The sequence below is a fragment of the Equus asinus genome, chromosome 3, assembly GCF_041296235.1.
Source record: "Equus asinus isolate D_3611 breed Donkey chromosome 3, EquAss-T2T_v2, whole genome shotgun sequence".
Taxonomy (NCBI): Eukaryota; Metazoa; Chordata; class Mammalia; order Perissodactyla; family Equidae; genus Equus; species Equus asinus.
Genome location: NC_091792.1, coordinates 160,608,451 through 160,629,885, shown reverse-complemented (window position 1 = coordinate 160,629,885; position 21,435 = coordinate 160,608,451). Strand labels below are relative to the sequence as shown.

Genomic DNA, 21,435 nt, shown 5'->3' with positions numbered 1-21,435 from the left:
AAGAAGACAACACTTCATGTGCTGCTCATTTCACTCTTATTGGATAAACTTCTCCACAAGCTTCATTGCTTGTAGTGAAAGTCATCTCTATGGGTCTGCTTTTTGCTTATAATGCTACCTAGAGCATCTCAGAGTCTGGCCTTAAAAATGCAAGTATTGATAATTTTTAAAAAAAAAGGAGTCTAAAAAAGAAATGAAGGAGATGGTCCCTCTGCCCTGCAGCTGTGGAGGAAGTACATCATTCACAGACCCAATTTGAAAAGATGTTAAGTGTGGAATTTCACATGAACATCCTTCCTGGTTTCCTGTGAAATATGAAAACTGGCATGAATATCCTTAACTGCTGCAACCTTCTCTCTTCTCTCATTGTAATTTCCCCTTGGAAGTCTTGCAAGACTCTCAGACTTCAGAATCTGTTACCGTGTCCTGTGAGATAATTTTGATAGGTTCTCTTACTTTTTACTTGTTAATTTTTTGCCCTGGGAATAATGCTAAAACCATGCTGGATTCCTAATCCATATAAATACTTATATGACTTGACTGTTAAATGAGAAGGGTGTTACTAGCAGTCTCCTCTTCTAATAAACACAGCATCAGTTAAATAAAAACCCACAGGTCTGTCATCTGATTATTTAACAAATCATTTGAGAGGTTTTTTTTCACTTAACATATCCTTTATCATGTATTAATTTACATATAAATGTGGGTCTATTTTTTTTTACTGTTTTTTCTATTGATCTATTCCATTTTGTATCCACACCACAATGTTTTAACAACTGTGGCCTTATAATGTACTGTAATATCTGGTAGGACTTGGTCTTCCTTACTTCTCCTCTTTAAATTTTTTCCCATGATTATTTATGGGTTATTTTTGCATCATAACCTCAGGTTAGTTTGTCTAGTTACTAAAAAGTACCCTATTGATATTTTTTCCTATTGACATTTCTACGTTTATACATTAACGTAAGGAGAACTAACATTTTTATAAAATTGAGATTTCCTATCTCCATTTCTGTGCTTCTCTATTTTGAACTTTTTTCATCTAGATCTTGCACATTTTTTATTAAGCCTGTCATAGGTATTGCATCTTTTTCATTGTGTCTTTCCTCCATTGCATTTTCTAGCTGGTGGTGGTTTATCTTGAGGGAGGCGATTTCTGTGTACTCATTTGTAGTCAGTCTTCTTCCAGATCCTAGTATTAATAGTTTTCTTTCAGTTGCTTCTCCTGGTTTCCTAGGCAGGCAATCAGACCATCTTCACAAAACGATCCTTTGCTTCTTCCTTTCCAGTTGTTAGGCTTCTCTCTTCATCACATCAACCAGAATCATCGTAAATAGTAGCAGGGACAGCGACTTATCCTGTTCCTGAATCTCACAGGGGAGCTTTGCTACTCATGCCCGAGCTTACCATGGTTTGCTTGTTTGTGGTGGTGAGCGTTATCAGCCAGTGACAGCCTATAGAGGTCACGTGACCTGCCTGCATCTTAGCGAGATAAAGTGGAGGTAGTAGGGGATGGATGCGAAGGGGGAGTCTGGAGTAGGGGGCCAGTTAGGAAATTATTATAACAGCAGGTATAGGCGGAGGCAGACGGAAGGAGCTCCAGGACACAAGGAACACTGGCCTGACTGGAACTGGAGGTGGTGGTGGGGGCAGTCAGGACAGCCCTTGCATGGATTGGGCCCTGGTGCGGAGCTCCCTCCAAATTTATTTAGTTTGAAGTGTCCGTGAGACAGCCAGGGAAACCACCGCTGAGAACTGGAGCTCCTGGCCTGGGGCTCAGCACAGAGAGGCACTGTGATGACCAAACAGCCATGGCACTGTTGCACCACCACTTCCCGAGGTCTACCATGCTCCAGGCTCACCCTGGTCTCACCTCTGGCACCCTCTCAATGTTCTGCTCCTAAGGGCCTTGCTCCTTTGCTCCCTCTGCCTCATAAGCCATGCTTCTTCCTCCTGCTGTATTTCTCCTCACTCTTGAGAGCTCAATCCAACCTCATCTCTTCAAGGAGGCTTCCTGACCCCAGGCTAGGACTGTCTGATACCCTATCTGTATCTGTACTTCTCCTTTATGACCTTTTAAAAATTGCAATGAAATATTCAGTTGCACTGCATAATATCCATCTTCCCCACTGACTACAGGCTCCACAGGCTGGGCGTCCTGTCTTTTCATGGCTGTATCAACATGTGATTGATGCTCAATTATTTGTTGAGTGGATGAATGGATGATCATTTTGGGAGTTAGGCATCCTTATTCTCATTTTATAAATAGAAAAATCTGAGGTCATAATAGCAGCCAATGACACAGCTGGACTTGGAGCCCAGATGGAACCAGGGGAGGGAGGAGGGTGTCCTGGGAGCACATGGATGATGGGAAGAGGGCCCTGGATAAAGCCTTGGGAATCTCTTCACTGGGAGGCAGAAGGTACAGGGCCCCTGGAGCACCTGCTCTCTTAGCCCAGCAGGAGGAGTGACCTGGTTAACTAGTAAGTTCGGGAGGAACCAGCATGCTCAGCTACAGCTCGGACACCTTCTGGTCTGTCCTCCCAGGTTGTGAGTCCAGCCCTTTCAGGGCAACTTCTGCAGTGTGGGGTTAGGTCCAATTTAGGGGCAGGTAGGAACAGTCCATCTGACCACAGTGCAAGCCATGCTTTCCAATCTGGCTCCATCAGAATGAAGCTGGTGGTTTGGATTCCATTCCCTTGATGTCCTTCTCAGTGGGTTTCTGTGTGGCGTCTCCCTTTTTACCTCCCTAAATCCCTGCACTGTCTGGTGTCCTGAGGGACTGGACTCCACAGACAGACCCAGCGCCCTCCGGCTTCGCTTAGGCTGGGCCAACGGGGCAGATCTCAGGGGGGGAAGATGGAGGATCAGAGTGTTCCCACCCTCCCTGCGGGAGCTGCCACCCTGACAGAATCTGTGACCTCACAGGCAGCCTCCATCTCCAGCTCCTGCCAGGCCCTCCTGGCACTGCCCAGGCTCCAGGAATGCGTTCCTCCAAGCGCTCCCTCTAGGGCTGGTCCTTTGCCCTTCTGTGCCCTCTTTGCCTTGCCACATCTCTGCAAGTGGTCCCCTCTTTAAATGGAAAATCCCAGCAGAGGTTCTGACTATCATGATTCCAAACACAGGAGGCTAAGGAAGACATATGGGGCACTGACTCCCTAAAACCCCAAGGATTAAGAGACACAGCTCTAGAATCAAACTGTCTAGGATTGTGGGGCTAATGTGGAGATTGTGTGACCTTGGGCAAGTTACTTAAACAACCTTGACTTCAGTTTATCCAAAAGATGGGAGCATAACAGTATTGTGGATTTTTGTTGGTATTAAATGAGACACTTAAAATAACACAAAGCATATAGTAAGACTCAGCAAGTATTCGTTACTTTTATTGTTAAAGGGATAGAAAGCAGAGAATAAGGAGAGAAAACTCTGGGCTCGGAAGGGAGGACATGCACAGGCGGTCAGAATAGAAGAGTAAATTCTGCCAACTTTTCTTCTAAATCCCTATTAAAGCTCCAGAATAAATTATTCATTGATTTATATGTATTGAAGTCCTTCAAATTTGAGATTACTCTTAAGGTGATTCTGTCCCCACTCTTTCCTCCTGGTTTTCTCATTGAAAGGTATGCACTGTGACTCTGTGTGTTGCTTAAACTCTGGAACTTGGTTGTGGTTGACCAGAGATGCCCTGGTGGGGCCAGAAGTTTGGGCTGACAGTTACTCCTGCCTGCTGGTACCCCTTCGTCTGCTGCACTAGTCTTTGAGCCGGAGGCAGCCCAACGACAATGGTTATCATGCATGCGAGGCCATTTTCCTCTTTAACAAGAAAAAAGAGTGAATAACCCTTTCCCACTGAAACTGGTGATTCTGTTCATCAATAGGAGGTGGTTATCTTGCTTTGCCTATTAATCTGTGTACGTCGCTACTGGGCTGTTTTAGAGTATATGTAACATTACGAAGCTCTGAGGGCTGATAAAACACTAAAATTGTTTTAAAATTGCCAACATTTGTAGGAATATTGGAAGGAATTAAATGTACCAGAGATCTGATCAACTTCTTAATAGAAGAATCTGAAAGATTAAGCAATATCATTTAGGAGAAAATGCCTGGATAAGAAAAAAACCCACTGAAGCAGAACTAATCACGAGAGGAGTCCTTTGTACAATTAATCATTATGGCAGAATTTCTTATGGAGGAACCACACGGGATCCAGGAAAAATCATATGTGTAGTGATCACACGTTTAACAATGTCTCAACCTTGAAATCAGTGCCACAAATTGCATCTTAAAAGAGCAATAATCTAAATGATACAATATGACATCCTAATTACATATTTATTAAACTTCATTTAAAAATAAATTTCCCTTCTGGGAAAAGCAATAAGACTTTTTCAGTGAAGGAATGAGTGAAATGTAAATTCTATTTCTCTCTTTAGTTCTGTCATTTTTTTGTTTCAAGTATTTTAAGGTTCTCTTATTAGGTATATTCAAATTGATGACTGTTATATCTTCTCAAATTGGTCTTTTATCATTCTGACACATCCCTCTTTATTTCTAGGAACACTCTTCTTTTTGTAGTTTAAGCTCCCTATTTGGTATTTGACTTTTATTTACTCTATTTGCATTTTTTTCTCTGTCCCTCCTTTCTTGAATTCTTTTGGGTAAATCACATATTTTTTAATATTCTACTTTGCCTCCTCCATTGATGTTTTTTAGCTATACTTCTTTTGGTATTATTTTAGAGGGTGCCCTAGAAATTACACTATGCATCTTTGAGTCACCATAGCCTACCTTTAAATAATACAATGATACTTCATGGACAGTGTAGGAACCTTGCAATAGTATAATTCCATTGACTCCTCTTCCCATTGTTAATATGCTTCATATTTTAATTCTATGTTGTAAACCTTTTTTTAAAAAAAACCTGTTAATAGAGTCTTTTCAAGAATTCAAAACTATATAAAATAAACTATGTAAAATAAAGATAAAATTTTTTAATATTTACCCATTCTGGTTCTCTTTATTTTTTCCTGAAGAGCCAGTTTCATATGGTATCATTTCTCTTTAGCCTGAAGAACTTTTAGCATTTCTGATAGTGCAGGTCTAATAAGATAAATTCTTTCAGATTTTGTAAATCTCAAATGTTTTCATTTTGCCTTAATTTTTTTTTTGAGGAAGATTAGCCCTGAGCTAACATCTGCCACCAATCTGCCTCTTTTTGCTGAGGGAGACTGGCCCCGAGCTAACATCTGTGCCCATCTTCCTCTATTTTATATGTGGGATGCCTACCAGAGCATGGCTTGCTAAGTGGTGCACAGGTCCGTGCCAGGGATCCGAACCGGTGAACCCCAGGCCGCTGAAGTGGAGTGCACAAACTTAACTTCTACGCCACCAGGCTAGCCCCTATTCTGCCTTAACTTTTGAAAGATAATTTTCTGGATAGAGAATTCTAGATTGACTATTTCTTCCAAGATGTTATAGACGTTATTCCATTGTCTTCTGGTCTCCACTGTTTCTGGTAAAAAGTCAGTGGTAATTTGTATTGTTCTTTGTATATAATGTGTCTTTTTCCCTCTAGCGGCTTTCAAGACTTTTCTCTTCAGCTTTAGTTTTCATGAGTTTGATTTTAATGTGCCTAATGTGTGGTTTTCTTTGTATTTAACTTATTTGGGGTTTGTTGAGCTTTTTGGATATGTAGATTGATATCCTTAATCAATTTTGGAAAGTTCTCAGTCATCATATTTTAAAATATTTCTTTTACCTCATTCTCTCTCTGTTCTCTTTGTGAGATGCCAAATATATGTAAGTTAGACCAATTGATACTGTTCAATAGATCTTGGACTCTCTGGTTGGTTTGTTTGTCACTTTTTTCTCTTTGTATTTCATTTTGGATACTTTCTATTGGCCTGTCTTCATGTTCATGGATTCTTTCCTATGCTGAGTCAGTTTGTTGTGAAGCTGATCTAATGGATTCTTCAGTTTTGATATTGTATTTTTCATCTCTTACAATTCTATTTGAGTTCTTTCTACAGTTTCCACATCTCTATTAAAATTAATCATCTCTTAACACATATCATCTACCTGTTCATTTAGATACTCTAGCATTTTTATCAGAATTGAAAAAAAATCTCTTCTGATAGTCCAACATCTGGGCAATCTCTTTGGTCAACTTCTATTGATGGCTTACTCTCTTGTCACATTTTCTTACTTCTTCTTAGGTCTTAAATTTTTAAAAAATTATTATTTGCTAGACATTTTGTATAAAAGGACAGTAGAAACTGAAGTAAATATCTGCTTCCTAAAAACATCATTTCCTACGTTAGGCACTAGAACTGGGAGCAAAGTCAATTTGATCTGTGCTTAGGTTGGGTCTGGACTTTATTGCAACTTTAGTTTGATTCAGTTCACTATTAGTTTGAAATGTTTTGAGAGCGTGATCAGAAATTTCCCTTCTACAAGGTCTGGAGTCTGAGAACTGGCACAATTGCAGGATTTCTTGGAGCTTTACAGTTAAGCTGTTAGCATTTCAGAGCATAGGAGATCTCTCTTTGCATTACAAACCAGCTGCCAGCTTTTTGGTTTGCTAGGAAGTTCATTTTGCCTTCCGGTCTCATCCCAGCTTTCTGTACCTTGGGAGATCTCTCTTCTACCAGAATGCCTGGAGGAGTTTCTCTCAGTTCTTCTGCTTTACCCCAGCCCTTGGGAGCTGAAGGTCTGGAATGCCTTGGGCTGATTTCTCTCAGTTGTCCTGTCCTGCCCCCAGCTTTGATGTATGCCCCTAGACACTTTTTACAGATTCATGGGAAAGAGTTGATGAATGACGGGGTGTGTAGCAGCTCTTTAGAATTCTGTCACACCAGACTGCATGTAGTTAAGGTTTAGCTGGTCTCTTCTTCCCCCTGGGGAAGATTCCTATGGCAGATACCTCCTCCTCCTGCCACTCCAACAGGGAAGAAAGAAGCCATGGGTTTCTTCTTTTCTGTGAAGGACTTACTACTTTCTGGAGCTCTGTTTACTTAGCTGTATCCTCAGCTGTCTGGCAAGTTTACAAAAACTGATTTTGAGGCCGGCCCCGTGGCCGAGTGGTTAAGTTTGCGCACTCCACTTCGGGGGCCCAGGGTTTCGCCAGTTCGGATCCTGGGCGTGGACATGGCACTGCTCGTCAGGCCATGCTGAGGCGGCATCCCACATGCCACAACTAGAAGCCACAACTGAAAATATACAACTATGTACTGGGGGGATTTGGGGAGAAAAAAGCAGCAAAAAAAAGAAGATTGGCAACAATTGTTAGCTCAGGTGCCAATCTTTAAAAAAAAAAAGAAAAACTGATTTTGTAGTTTGTTTATCTTGGTTTGATTGTTAGGGTTAGAGCAACAGTCTCCTGTGATTTTTCACATCTCAACTAGAAATTTATCATTTAATTTCCTAATGAATTACACATTTTTTTAAATAACCATGTTTCAGGACATCTGATACAGTACAGGATGAGGTGTGCATCAGGAGAAAGGTGCAGAGGAAGTCATGCTAACTTTCAAGAGGATGTGGCTTGTGAACTGGGCTCCTCCATCATGTAACAGTGTGGCCCAGGACCCTAAACCAAAATGTTGCAGGGAGATTCTTCAGTAGTTAGTGGCCATCCAACACAGGCCCCATCCAAAGTTGTTCTTGGCCTTCCAGGCAAAAAATATCTCAGATGGTCACTGAAAGTCAGCCTAGAGTACCCAGAGCACTCATATAATTCGTTGCAACACTAATCTGCATACTCAGAGATTACCGAAGCCTAGTGCAACTCATTAATGAAGCAGATAGGACGTGGGATTTAATTTCGTCTTTAATGGAGACATACCCAAATGGTGACAAAACAAACGGTTGCACCTTTGCTGTGTAGCAAGGATAGGTTAGATAATGCTCAGAGGCTTACACAAACAAACAAGGACTTATTGCTTGTTCATGCAACATGTCCATCATGGGTCAGGAGCTGAGGCTTTGCTCCACGTAATCTGCATTCTGTGATTTAGGAGTGGAGCCCAGTCTACCATCTGGAACACTGATGGTTGCCATGGCAGAGGAAGAAGAGAATATGGAGAACCATGTGTTGGGTCTTAGAATTTCTACCCAGCAGTGACAAACATCATTTCCATTCATATGTTGTGGCTAAAGCAAGTCACACGGCCAAGCCTGAGTCAAAGGGCAAGGAATAACAAATATTTTTGAATAATAATACATTCTACCACAGTCTACCCTTCTGATCACACATATTTGCTTTCCTCCCCCTTGCCAAGGGTGATAATCCAAAGTCCCATCTGATTAGGGCATCAGGATTTTGTGATCATATTTATATCAGGTCTTGATGTGGCTCCTCTTGATCTGAAGTCCAGTGGAATAAAAAGTCAAGTCTATCTTTCACTCCACACATGTGATATGCAGTGGTGGGGCAGGGACAGGAAGACCACAACAAACACTACCATTTGGGAAGGGGAAGAGTGGGAGACACATGGCAGCCATTGGTCCACATCAACTCTGAATTCTCACTGGGTAGGTTGAGGGGGCCCTTCTCTAAGGGTGGGAAAGGGCCCTTGATTAGGCCCTGAATCTGCTCCCTGGGAGTATCTTCCTAGTCCATGGTTCTCCATGGCCCTTTGCTCCATTTCCTGGGACTTCCTTTTCCATTATCTTTCTTGGCTGCATGTAGGAGGACACTGAAGAATTTTCTTTCCTTGGTGGATGAACATATTTCTCAGACTGATTCTTGCCTATTGAAGATATGGGGCCCAAGGGTTGCTTTAAGTCTCAAACAATTACAGTCTCTCTTAGCCCAGAGTGGTGGTTCTTTGGAAAGTACAACTCTCAGAAACATAGTTAGTTCTATCTGACTTCGATCAGTTCCATGAGTCAACAAACATACCCACAATTCATTTAGAGATGTATCCTCTCTCTAGACTTCACTGCAGGTAACTTGAGTTTATCAGGAGTTTGTGGGAAAGCCATTGTTAGTCTCTTTTTTCCAGAGTTATGTTGTCTAACGGTGAGGATTTATGGGTGCCACTTTAATTCTTTCAGAGACATTAATAGTAGGCCTTAAGACCACACCGTTAATTTGTTAAAAGGGAGTGTTTTAATCGGCCTTTGTTGCTCAAAGCCCTTTTCAGATTCATCTTTTACTGGTTGGAGATGAGAATCATGTCTATATTCAAGAGTGTAAGACTTCAATTTTATGGAATCTCTTTATTCCCTTTCACTCCTACTTGTTCAATGGCCAATTTTTTTCTGTTTGTTTCTTATCATCCCTTCTCACATGTAGACAATAGCAACCAAGCATGTTCCAGCATTCTGTTGGTCCCCTTTGCCTACAGCCTTAGCTCATTAGGATATTAATTGCCTCACAAGTTATGACAGGTGAAATTTTACCAAATGTGATACCATTTACAATATGCCATCCTCCAGCCTCCAATAAACATCTCCTCACTGCCCACCACCTGGCCACAAAGCCAGTGCCACAGGTTTTAGGATTCACTAGAGCAGCCTCTTACTTCTGGCACCAAGTCCTATAGATACTATGATAGGCCAAGTTATGCCGCCATAATAAATCACTCCAAAATCTTATTGCCTGCAACAAGAATAGTTCATTTCTCATTTTCACGACATTTCCAATACAGATTGGCCCACCATTTATAATGCAGGATGATGGAGCAACCTCTATCAATTTTGTCAGCTGTGGTAATAGAGAGAAAAGAGATCAAGAGGGATTATGTGTAGTTTCTTAAAGCCTCAACTTAGGAGTGACACATGTCACTTTTACTTACATTTTATTAGCCAGAGCAAGTCACATGCCCAAGTCTGACATCTACTGGGTAGGGAAGCACCAGCTTCCTCCAGAGAGGGGGAGCGGCCCACAACACTGTCTACCATACTTCCTTATGAGAGAATATTTCAGAAAAGCACCTCAAAAAAGTCTTAAGCAGAAGAAAAACTAATATATTTTGCAGTGAAAAATTCTTTTAAGTTTCAGTCTGAAAATGTTCAAATTAAGGCACAGCCAACAAAGAATTTTTTAATCTGCGTTTTGTAAAACTTTTAGGAAACCACCTAATCAGGCAAATATGTAATCATTACTGCAAAGACATCTAGGTGGCCTGTCTTAGACCCCACGGTGAAGAATGGCTGTGTCTTCCATGTGCATTTGACAATGCTGAAGTGGGAGGCAGCAGCCCTGAGGTCTGATTCTGGCTCTGATGTGCACTCCGTGGGCAGGTCCAAGCTCTCCTGGTCTCAGACTTTCATCAATCAATCATAGCTCTACAAGTGATTTCTAAGACTTCTTCCATGTCTCCATTTTTATATATAATCTATACATTTTAAAAACTTTTTCAAGGAAACTGTTATTCTTTGAAAATGTTACTAAATATTTCAGAATATAACATCAAATTGCCTTTTTGTTTTTTGTGTTTCAAACAAAAAGGCATTTACGTGAAACAAACATTTTTAAGAGTATATTTGATCTTGCTGCTTTTTCACCATGTGCTATGCTAGTCCTCTGTTTGGACCATCAAAATCATTTCCACAGCAACTAATTACAGCATAAGGCACAAGTGCTGGATTACTGCTGCTGGTGGGGAATTAGGAGCAACATCATGCAAATGTTAAAGCTTCTTATTTTTGAAGTTCTTTCAAGAAATAATCAAGCTAAGAAAACACAGGAAGGACATACAATCCCCAACACAGACATGAACTTGCCAAGTTGGCTTTCTGAGTGATGAGCTTAATATGAACCTGAAGAGAATTATTTTCTGCCTGATATTTTCTATCTTTTTCAGAAGTCAGTTGAGCATACTTGTGTGGGTCTGTTTCTGGCTTCTCTTTTCTGCTCCACTGGTCTATGTGTCAGTCCCTCTGCCAGCACCACACTCTCTTGATTACTATATATTGTCTTAATATCAGGCAGTGATTCCTCCCACTTTATTCTTTGTCAAGATTGTTTTAGCTGTTCTAGGGTCTGTGCCTTTTCATATAAATTTTAGAATAAGCTTGTCAATGTCTACAAAAAACTTGCTTGGATTTTAATAGGGATTGCATTAAACCTATGGATCAATTTAGGGAGAATTGACATATTTACCATGTTGCGTCTTCCATTTTATGAACACAGTATGTCTCTCCATTTATTAGATCTTCTTTGATTTCTTTCATCAGCATTTTGTAATTCTAGACATACAGATTGTAACATATTTTGTTAACTGAATACTTAAGTATTTCATTGTCTTTGGAGTGATTGTAAATGGTATTGCATTTTTCCTTTTTCTCCCAAAGCCTCCCAGTACAAAGTTGTGTATTTTTAGTTGTGGGTCCTTCTAGCTGTGGCATGTGGGATGTCACCTCAGCATGGCTTGATGAGCAGTGCCATGTCTGCACCCAGGATTCGAAGTGGCGAAACCCTGGGCTGCCGAAGCAGAGAGCGTGAACTTAACCACTCGGGCACAGGGCAGCCCCTGGTACTGCATTTTTAATTTCGATTCCTGCATGTTCATTGTCAGCTTATAGAAATGAAATTGGTTTTTGTGTGTTGATATTGTGTCTTGTGACCTTGCTGAACTCACTTAATAGTTCTAGAAGTTAAAAAAGTTTTTTCCTGTATATTCTTCGGGAATTTCTATATAGACAATCATGTCATCTGCAAATTTTATTTCTTCCTTTCCAATCTGTATTTGTGTCTTTTTCTTGCCTTATTCAGTGGCTAGAACTTCAATATTCAATATTAATAAGTTCTCCTCATCTTATGGGGAAAGCATTCAGCCTTTCACCATTAAATATGCTGTTAGCTGTTGGTTTTTTATAGATGTTCTTTATCAAATTGAGGTTGTTCCTGTCTTTCTAACTTTCTGAGAATTTTTATCATGAATGTGTGTTGGATTTTGTCAAACGCTTTGGGTCAATTGATATAATCATATTATTTTTATTCTTTAATTTGATCACATGCTGAATTAGACTGATTGATTTTCAAATGTTTAAGCAGCCTTGCACAACTGGAATAAATCCCACTTGGACATAGTGTATAATTATTTTTAGACATTGTTAGATTCAGTTTGCTAATATTTTGCCAAGGATTTCTGCATCAAAGTTTGGGAGTGACGTTGGTCTGTAGTAGAGTTTTGTTTTGCTTTATTTTGTTTTTACTCTCTGCCTCATTTTGGTAGGGTAAGACTGCCTTCACAGAATGATCGGGAAATGATCCCTCCTCTTCTGTTTTCTAGAAGAAGTTGTATACAATTCGTGTTAATTTTTCTTTAAATGTTTGGTAAAATACTCTAAGGAAGCCATTTGGGACTGGAGATTTCTTTTCCAGGAACTGTTATATTACAAATTCAATGTCTTTAATGGTTACAGGACTATTCAGGCTATCTATTTAATTTTAGTTGGGTTTTAGTAGTTTGTGGTTTTCAAGAAATTGGTCCACTTCTTCTAAATTGTTGAATTTTTTAGCATAAAGTTGTTCATAGCATTCTCTTATTATCCTTTTGATATCTACAGGATCTGTACTAATATCTTCAATTCCATTCCTGATATTGATGATTTATGTCTTCTCTATTTTTATTTTGTCAGTCTTGCTAGAGTTTATCAATTTTATTGATTTTTCAAAAACTCAGCTTTTCTTTCATTGATTTTCTCTATTGTTTCCCTATTTTAAATGTCATCGATTTCTGCTCTTATCTTTATTATTTCCTTCCTTCTGCTTACTTTGGGTTTATTTTACTTATCTTTTCAAGTTTCTTGAGATAGAAAGTTAGATTATTTATTTGAGACCTTTCCTCCTTTTTAATGCAAGCATTTAGTGCTATACACTTCCCTCTTGGCACTGCTTTAGCTGCACCCTTTGCCTGATACTTTGACAAAAATGTTTTGCTGTAGGGGCCGACCCCATGGCTGAGTGGTTGGGTTTGCACTCTGCTTTGATAGCCCGGGGTTTCACTGGTTTGGATCCCAGGTGCGGATATGGCACTGCTTGTCAGGCCACGCTGGGGTAATGTCTCACATAACACAACCAGAGGCACTCACAAGTAGAATATACAACTATGTACGGGGGTGGGGGTGGGGGGGGGGCTTTGGGGAGAAGAAGAAGGAAAAGAAAAAAATGTTTTGCTGTTATACTTGGCTAGTGACAGCCAGAGTAGCTTTGGGCCCACTGAGCAAAACAGATGATTGGTGATTTATGCACAAACACTCTTCTTGAATCACAGATAGATTCTTTCACACACTATAAAGCAGAATATCCAGAGCACTATTCCATCAAAGCACTAAGATGGCAACAAAACTCAAGAGTGAACCAAATAAGCAAAATATTCTTCCTGCCTATGCAGGAACCATCTTCTAAGACTTTCCACACCTCTGGAGAAATGCCAGGAGTATTGTTAAATCTATTACATGCTTTAGGAATTCTATATTATCTTATATCCTAATGGAGGAAAAGTGAAACAGAAGAAAGGACATCTTCTGGGAAGAAGTACACAGAGAAATCCAGGGTGAGCAAAACAGCCCAGGGTACACTTGTGTTCAAAGCATAGAGGAGGGAAAAGAGACAAAGATAAAGAATAAGTAGTGAGCACTAGAAAAGATGCTCAACAGCAGTAGTCATCAGGGAAATGAAAATCAGAACCACAATGAGATATCACTTCACACACTATGATGGCTAGAATCAAAAAGACAGATAACAAAGTATTGGTGAGAATGTGGATAAACTGGAACCTCAGACATTGCTTGTGGGGTGTTAAATGGTGTAGCTATTTTGGAACCTAGTTCAGCAGTTCCTCAAAAAGTTAAATATAGTTGCCACTGAATTATATACTTTTAAATGGTTAAGATGGTAAATTTTATACTACATTATTTTACAATAGTAAGAAAAAAGTTAAACATAGAATTACTATATGACCCAGCAATTCTACTCCTAAGTATATACCCAAGAGAAATGAAAACATATGTCCACACAAAAACTTGTACATGAATGTTCATAGCAGTATTATTCACAATACCCAAAAGGTGGAAACAACCAAATGTCCAACCCAACTGATGAATGGATAAACAAATGGAATATTATTTGCTTGTTTAAACTGAAATATATAGAATACATTATTTCATATAACGGAATATAATTCAGTCATAAAAAGGGATGAAACACTGATACACGCTACAACATGCATGAAGCTTGAAAAGATTATGTTCAGTGAAAGAAGACAGTCACAAAAAGCCACATATTGTATGATTCCATTAATGTGAAATGTCCAGAACAGACAAATGTATAGGGACAGAAAGTAGATTAGTGGTTTCCATAGGGGAGGGCAGAATGGGGAGTGATGGCTGAGTATGGGGTTTCTCTCGAGGTGATGGAAGTGTTCTGGAATTAGACAGTGGTGATGGTTGCAAAACTTTGTGAATGTACTAAAACCCATTGAATTATACATGTTAAAAGGGTAAGTTTTACGGTATGTGAATTATATCTCAATTTGAAAAAGGATAAATAGTGCACGCCAAGGAGAAGGGCATTTGCCCAGGAGTAGTGGACCAGGAGAAAGCATCGGGACTTGGAGGCACTGAGAGTCAGTGATGCTACATGTCAGCACAGATGCCTGCAGAGCCTTTGAGCTGGAGGAACGGGGATCGGTAGGGTCTGAGCCTGCTCTTGCTTGCTTTGGACCTCAGGGCCAACTGCACCCCGAAGAAAGCCAATTATTGTCTTAGATGGAAGGAGTTCTGAGCTTCAAATTAAAAGAAGTAAAGCCTACGTAGGTAAAAGGAAAGTTTATTCAAAAAAGTAAGAATAAGCCGGTAGTGAGAAAGCATATGGAGTAAGTATAGACTTGTTTTGTACCTAAAGAGTAAATGAGAGCTGCAGTGGGGTTGAAGAAAGAATTTCTATTTAGCATTGTCTTTAGGGTAACCCTAAACAGTTGGTTTTTTGTTTTTTTTCCCCAGTAGAGGGAAAGATGGAAGTCAAAAGAAGATATTAACAATGCTGGAGTAAAAATGGAAAATAAAGGAAATATGGATGAGAACTGCCACATAAGGTTGTGCACTGCACAACTCTAGGAGGTGCTATTCACACTGATGTCTAAATGTGTGGCATCACCTAGAGATGTGCAATGCACAGTCCTGATCTTGGCAATAGAGGATGCTTCTTCCTTTGAGACAAGAACCTTTGAAGACTGGGAGGAGGACATACAATGACATATTGAGGCAGAGTGGAAAGGAGTTCAGGGGCTCATGTCTGAGGCCCTCTACTTTGTCATTCAAATAAGAGGGGAGGTTCTTTTTCAAGACTAATAGAGAAGAGTAGACATCTGTGGGAGGTCAAAAAAAGTTTGGAGCAGCTGATGAGACAAAATGTAGAGATGTCCCTCTCTACATGATGTAGAGATGTAAGGGTCCCTCTCAGGTCAGATGACTCAAATTTATAGTGGACTCTCTCACCACCACTCTGTGGCTTTCTCCAGCACCTTGGGGTGGGAGATGGGAAAGCAGACAGTGGGGATCACTCTGGGCTGGAACATGCAACCAGGGAGGGAGGTCAAAGGAACACCGAGTCCTAAGAGGAGGGCTTAGTGGAGGGGCCGAGGGGTCCATCATGTCTTCATATACCTAGTGATTCATCCAGCAGACCATTACTGAGCACCCAGGATGTGATGAGGACGCAGAAGATATGTCTGGGCTGCATCTCACGGTGCTGAACTTGCAGTGTGGCCAGGAATCACTGTGAGGTGCAGTAAATGATAGATGCACGCACAGGAGAGGAGGGCTTGGTGGGCTGGGAGGGTGGGAGCAAGGCCAGCAAGAACAGAGTTCCGAGATGAAGAACTTGGGGTCAGAGAGAGGAACCCAGGCCACACTTCTGCAAGATCTAGGTGTGAAACAGCTTAGGGTGTGATGAGCCTGGGACATGAGGTGGGTCACGATGGAGGTCACTTGTGTTAAAAAGCAGCAGATGCGAGGCCAGTGTGGGGGAAGACCAGGCACAAAGGACAGTGCAGAGGGCGACAGAGGGAATAACGAGAGGAGGTCCTCGGCCCAGGGCAGGTAGTGGAGACTCAAGGCTAACGCTCAGAAGCTGGGCTTGGGCCCCGACTGCTTTACTTACACCGTCATATTCTCATACCCTAGCACGTCTCTTCCGCCAGGCCATTATTCCATTATTCTTTGGTTTTGGTTGCTTTCCCTGCTGCTGCCATCATAAACAATTTCCACAACCACTCTTTAAAATCCAGCTCAGCAAATAGTAACATTCTCATTCCTTTGTTACCTTGAGATATAACATTTCTCCTCCAATTTTTTAAATTCAAATAAGTCTTGTGATGGTGGTGTTTTTGGAGAGGAGATGTTTTCTGATCAACTGAAAACTCTGAATTCCATGCTATTTACTCATTTATTTGACAGATCCTCACTGAGTCTCCATACCTTGTGCAGCACAGCAGGAGCGAGAGCAGAGTGGCCTGGCCCTCGCGGAGCTGACATTGCAGCAGGGACAGACAGTAAGGAAACAAACGAGAACACATGTGACTGGGGAGCGGTAGTGCTGGGAAGGAAAGTGAGCATAGGGTGGTCATGGAAGGTCCTTGAGGGAATGCCACCAGGGCCGAGTGGACCAGGTAAAGGATGAGTCCTTGGGGGAAAGGCCTTATTTGGGATCTAGCTCCAGTGGCTGGAGAGGGTGGGAGGCAGTGAGGCAGAGAGCGGCCAGCACCTGTGCTGGACAAGGGGATGTGGCCCTGCCCTTGTAGGGTGCATATACCTTCAGAAAAGACAGTGACAACAACAAAGAGTGAGTGTATGTGGAGAAAAATGCAGGGGCTTGAGAATACAGAGGGACAGACCTCATGGAGTGATGTCCCTAGGGTGGCTCTGAGGGTGAGCAAGGTGACGGCCAGCTAATGTGGGATGAGAGGGTGAGGGGGTCCACAGGAGAGAGCAGCACGAGGGCAGAGGCTGAGGTGAGAGGGAGGCTGGCACCTGCAGTTGCTGAAGGAGGGGACGGTGACAGCAGGCACAGCAACCTTCTCAGCAGCAGGCCTATCCAGGCCCCTCTTCTTCCTCAGCAGAATCCTGACTGCTCCAGGCAGTGACGTACCTGGCCCTGGTGAGAAACCGTGACTGCGCCTCTTTGTTCTAGAGGGTTACCATCATCAGCCTCCCTACAGCTAGGGCAGCTGCACGACCCCACTCTGGAAAATGAGGTGTAAGAGTTGTCTGCGGCGGGGCTCTCGGGGAGGACTTCTACCTTCCAGACCCAAGGGAAGATGTGAGAGGAGAGCCTGCAGCTGCCCTCTCTGTCCTGCTGTGGAGACAGTGGCAGATATTTCACAACCAGAAGGAAGAAAAGCCAAGATCCTAAGAATACTGACTCGGGAAGAAGGATGGGCTGACATTGTTGAGCTGCCCAGCAAAACCTGAGACCATCTGCCTCTAGAACTCTCTGAGTGTAAGTCACTGTCACACAGGGACTGTCACTCGCAGCCCAATGTGCTCCTAGCCCACCTGACAGGGTCGCGGCAGCAGCAGGGATGTTCACTCTCCTCTGCAAAGCACGAGGCACACGCACCCAGCACCCTGGGCTCTGTCTTCTTTGCATTGGCACTCATCTGGAGGGAACGCATGACTTGCACTTTTAATTTTTCCAATATTTCTACTACATTCTTTAGCAATTGACTTCTTTTTTAGTGGTAAAGAGCTATTGGTTCTTTCATAATTAAGAAACTCTTGGCATCCTAGTTATCTACTCTTCTTTTCAAAAAGATTAACTACTAGAGAAAAACATAATTTCTTTCTTATGAAAATAGCCTTGGAATAACTTCAGGCTTTTAAAATCATGTCAGCATTCCTGCAGATCTGATAATATTGTGAACTCATATATCTTACCACTGTGAAGTCAGGGTAGAAAATACATCATCTCTTTCAGATTCCTGGAATAACTTCAGAAGTTCTGGATCCCCAGATAAGTGTGCAAGAATGCGCAATTCAATCTGTGAAAAGTCTGTTAGATAGAGTTCTGCATTAATTCAGAATCTAGCAACAATGTCCCTCATTGTTGCTACCCACCCCTTAGCCAACACTCAATCTTCCCTCCCTACTGAGGTATTAAGGTCAGCATCCCCACCTCCCACCTGCCAGGGTGCTTTGGCCTCAGGGCCACTGGACATCCTGTGCCTGAAAGTCCAAGAGACCCCTTCTGCCTCTGTGAGGCCGGTCATGCCTCCAGGGTGGGCTGTATTTATTCATTCATTCATTCTATACATCAGAATTTTAGAAAGGGCCTACTATGTGCCAAGCTGTGTGCTGGGGATATGGCAGTCAATAGAACAGACAACAATCCCTTCCTTCATAGAGCTTACATTCTAGGAGGGGGAGACAATTTGAATGAATTATTTGGTATGTTAGACAGTGAGAAACGAAATGAAAAAGATAGATCAAGATAAGAAGGTTCAGGAGTGAGTGTGTGCATAGGGAAGTTGCTGTCATAAATAGGGTAGTCACTGTACAGCTTATCAAGAAAGCACATTTGAGCAAAGGCACAGAGGAGGTGAAGGAGGGAGCAAGACGATATCTGGGGAAGAGGGTCCCATGCAGGGCCTGAGGTGGAGCTGGCTAGTGTGTTGGAGGACAGCAGAGTGGCCAGCATGGCTGTAGAGAGCAAGCAAGACAGAGAGCAGTGGGTGATGAGGACAGAGAGGAAAAAGAAGGGGCAGACTGAGTGGGACCACGTAGAGATATTTGGGATCTAGCTATGGTGAAGTAAGAGACCCAGGAAGCAGATCTGTTCTTATTTACTATGCATAAGAAATCTTTGCCTCATACAAACATTTGCCTTAGGATTTAAAGAATGAGTTCTGTGAATACCTTTGAATTATTAAATTTTTAAATATTTGAACTGTGCAAAACGCGTAATGTGAGCTACAATGACACAGCGTCTCTCCACCATAGCTTGCACATACCTGCTGCCAGGAAGGTGTGGCCTTCAGATGAGACAAACATGGTCCTCGGGGAGATGGTGAGGATGTCATCTTCCTTACCTGAATCGTTATTTCAAAAGCACTTGGTGAGTTGGTCATGAGCTGATTCACAGCTATTCCTCATACAAAGTTATTTTAACATCAGTCTAAAGTCAAAAGAGTCTAGATTTCTGATTTTTCTGAATGTTCTTACTAACATAATCTGAAAATATAATATTACTACTGGAAGTAAACTAGATTTTCTGTTGTTAAAATTTTCTGTTCAGTCTGGAATAGGTAATGAAGAACAGATGAAATATTGACACTTGGACGTATTCCAATAAGAGCAATCTAGAGACTCTGCGAGCCTCCTTAATTAGAAGACTGACCATGGAGAAGCACGAACTCTAAGATTCTCCCACTGAACACATTTCAAAGGGCGGTAGGAGATAAACCTCCTTATCGTCACCTTCCATGAGTCCTGTTTAAGCATGATTATGTGCATTTTAAGAAGGACTGCTCATCACGCTTCCTTGTTTTGCTGTGGCATCTGGGGCAGCAGTTCCCAAAGCCACGGGGGCAGAAGTTTGCTAGGAATGGGCCACAGTACCCTGCTTTGCTCAGATTTGACCTTTGTGTTTTTTAGAAACGTAACCATCAGCATTACAGTGGAAGAGCTTAAAAGAAAGAAGATCGTTAGTATGCTTTTATAAACATTTCCAGTAATTTTCAGGCTGTAATAAAAGTCAGTTCTATTGTATGTCTGCTTGTTTTTTTCTTTACTGAGAAGCTGGTGGGGGAGAGATGGTAGGAAGAGAGCTACTTTCCTTGTATAATTATCATCTATTTTAACATATAAACTGCTAAAAGGGAGGCAACATATCACTTTAGCTGTGTTTTCTTTTTCAATGTATATTTAAATCCTGGTCATACAAAGGAGAACTTCAGGAAAGCAAAGCAGTTAGTTATACAGAAAAGCAAGTACAAACACTTGTAGATTTTTTTAAAATGTTACTCAAGACTTTAGCAAAATAGAAAGAAATGTAATACCTTTAAAATTTTGAGGTTTAGTAATTTGAATTGGATGCTTGGAGATACCCTGGATATTCTGCTAATAATAAGAGGAAAATAGCTTTAGTTGAAATAGTATCTACTCTTAAATTAATCTGTATATTTAAGGGTATTAAAAATGTGTCAATTTTTCTTAAACATTAACAAAATAACTAATGCCAATGTATTATGTATGCATAAGCATATAAATACTTAACACAACTGTCTAATACTGAAACATAATTTCGGTGGGTGCACCACTAAATATAATCAGCGGATGTAAGCCTTATCATAATTACATACAGTAATTCTTTTATCAGCAGCCGAAATTATAAACTTAGTTAACTTTAAAATTCCTACATAATATACCAAATATAGATTTCTGTGAAATTTGTATATTGTACTTTCCTTTCAAAACGTATTTTAAGGTGAAAATTTAGGTCTCTCCACCCTGTTCACCCCCTCCTCCATTACCCTTGGTGTTGACCTCTGTCTTGCTAATTGTACTGATTCTACATGATCTCTAACAGGAGATACAAGAGGAGGGGATACTTCCTAATTCATTTCATGAGGCCAGTAACATCCTAATAACAAAACCAGACACATACATTTCAAGAAAAGAAAACTACAGACCGACATCCCTTATAAATACAGATACAAAAAATCCTAAATAAAATATTAGCAAATCAAATCCAGAAATAGAACAATCATCAAGACCAACTGGGGTTAATCCCCAAAATTCCAGCCTTGGAAAGTTTGACTTTTGAGAATCTATTAATATCATTCACTGTAGTAACAGACTAAAGAAGAAAAATTACGTAATTATCTTAATAGGTGCAGACAAAGCATTTGACAAAATTAAATATCCATTCATGATAAAAACTACTCTCAGCAAACTAGGAATAGAAGGGAATCTTCTAACATAATAAAGAAAATCTGTGACAAAACCTAAATGTAACATCATCCTTAACAGCGAAAGATTCAATAGTGAAAGATTCATCCTTGCCTTATGATCAGGAACAAGGCAAGGATGTCTATTCTCAATACTTTTAGTCAACATAACATAGGAGGTCTTAGCCAGCACAATAAGGCAAGAAAAAGAAATAAAAAGCATACAGTGGAAAGGAAAAAATAAAATGTTTATTATTGACTAACGACACGATTGTCTAAATCTTCATAGATGTCATGGAAACTACAAAAAAGTTCCTAGGACTAATGAATGAGTTGACCAAGGTACCAGGATATAAAGTCAACATACAAAAATCAATTGTATGTTTACATATTACCAATGAACAACTGGACATTCAAATTAATAAACAATACACCCCCAAAATATTTAGGTATAAACCTGTATGCTGAAAACTATAAAATCCTGATGAAAGAAATCAAAGAAGCTCTAAATAAATGGAAAGACATACCATGTTCA

General features: G+C 40.8%; 1 protein-coding gene across 21 annotated transcripts in view; it reads right to left on the bottom strand.

Moving 5' to 3' along the window:
• The window catches only part of POLN (DNA polymerase nu), a 171,399-nt gene that overhangs the window by 52,545 nt on the left and 97,419 nt on the right, over positions 1-21,435 (bottom strand). For 15 of the 21 annotated variants that reach the window (XR_011502393.1, XR_011502390.1, XM_044767962.2 and 12 more), the window contains 3 exons: positions 20,010-20,070; positions 18,963-19,040; positions 17,890-18,004 (listed from right to left, as the gene is read on the bottom strand). Coding sequence is in view for 17 of the 21 variants with exons in the window: in XM_044767962.2 (XP_044623897.2) it covers positions 17,890-18,004; positions 18,963-19,040; positions 20,010-20,070 (254 nt within the window). In the remaining 4 variants the exon portion in view is untranslated. The remainder of the gene's footprint in view (positions 1-17,889; positions 18,005-18,962; positions 19,041-20,009; positions 20,071-21,435) is intronic. The other 6 variants (XR_011502392.1, XR_011502391.1, XM_014829715.3 and 3 more) reach the window with 1 other exon arrangement.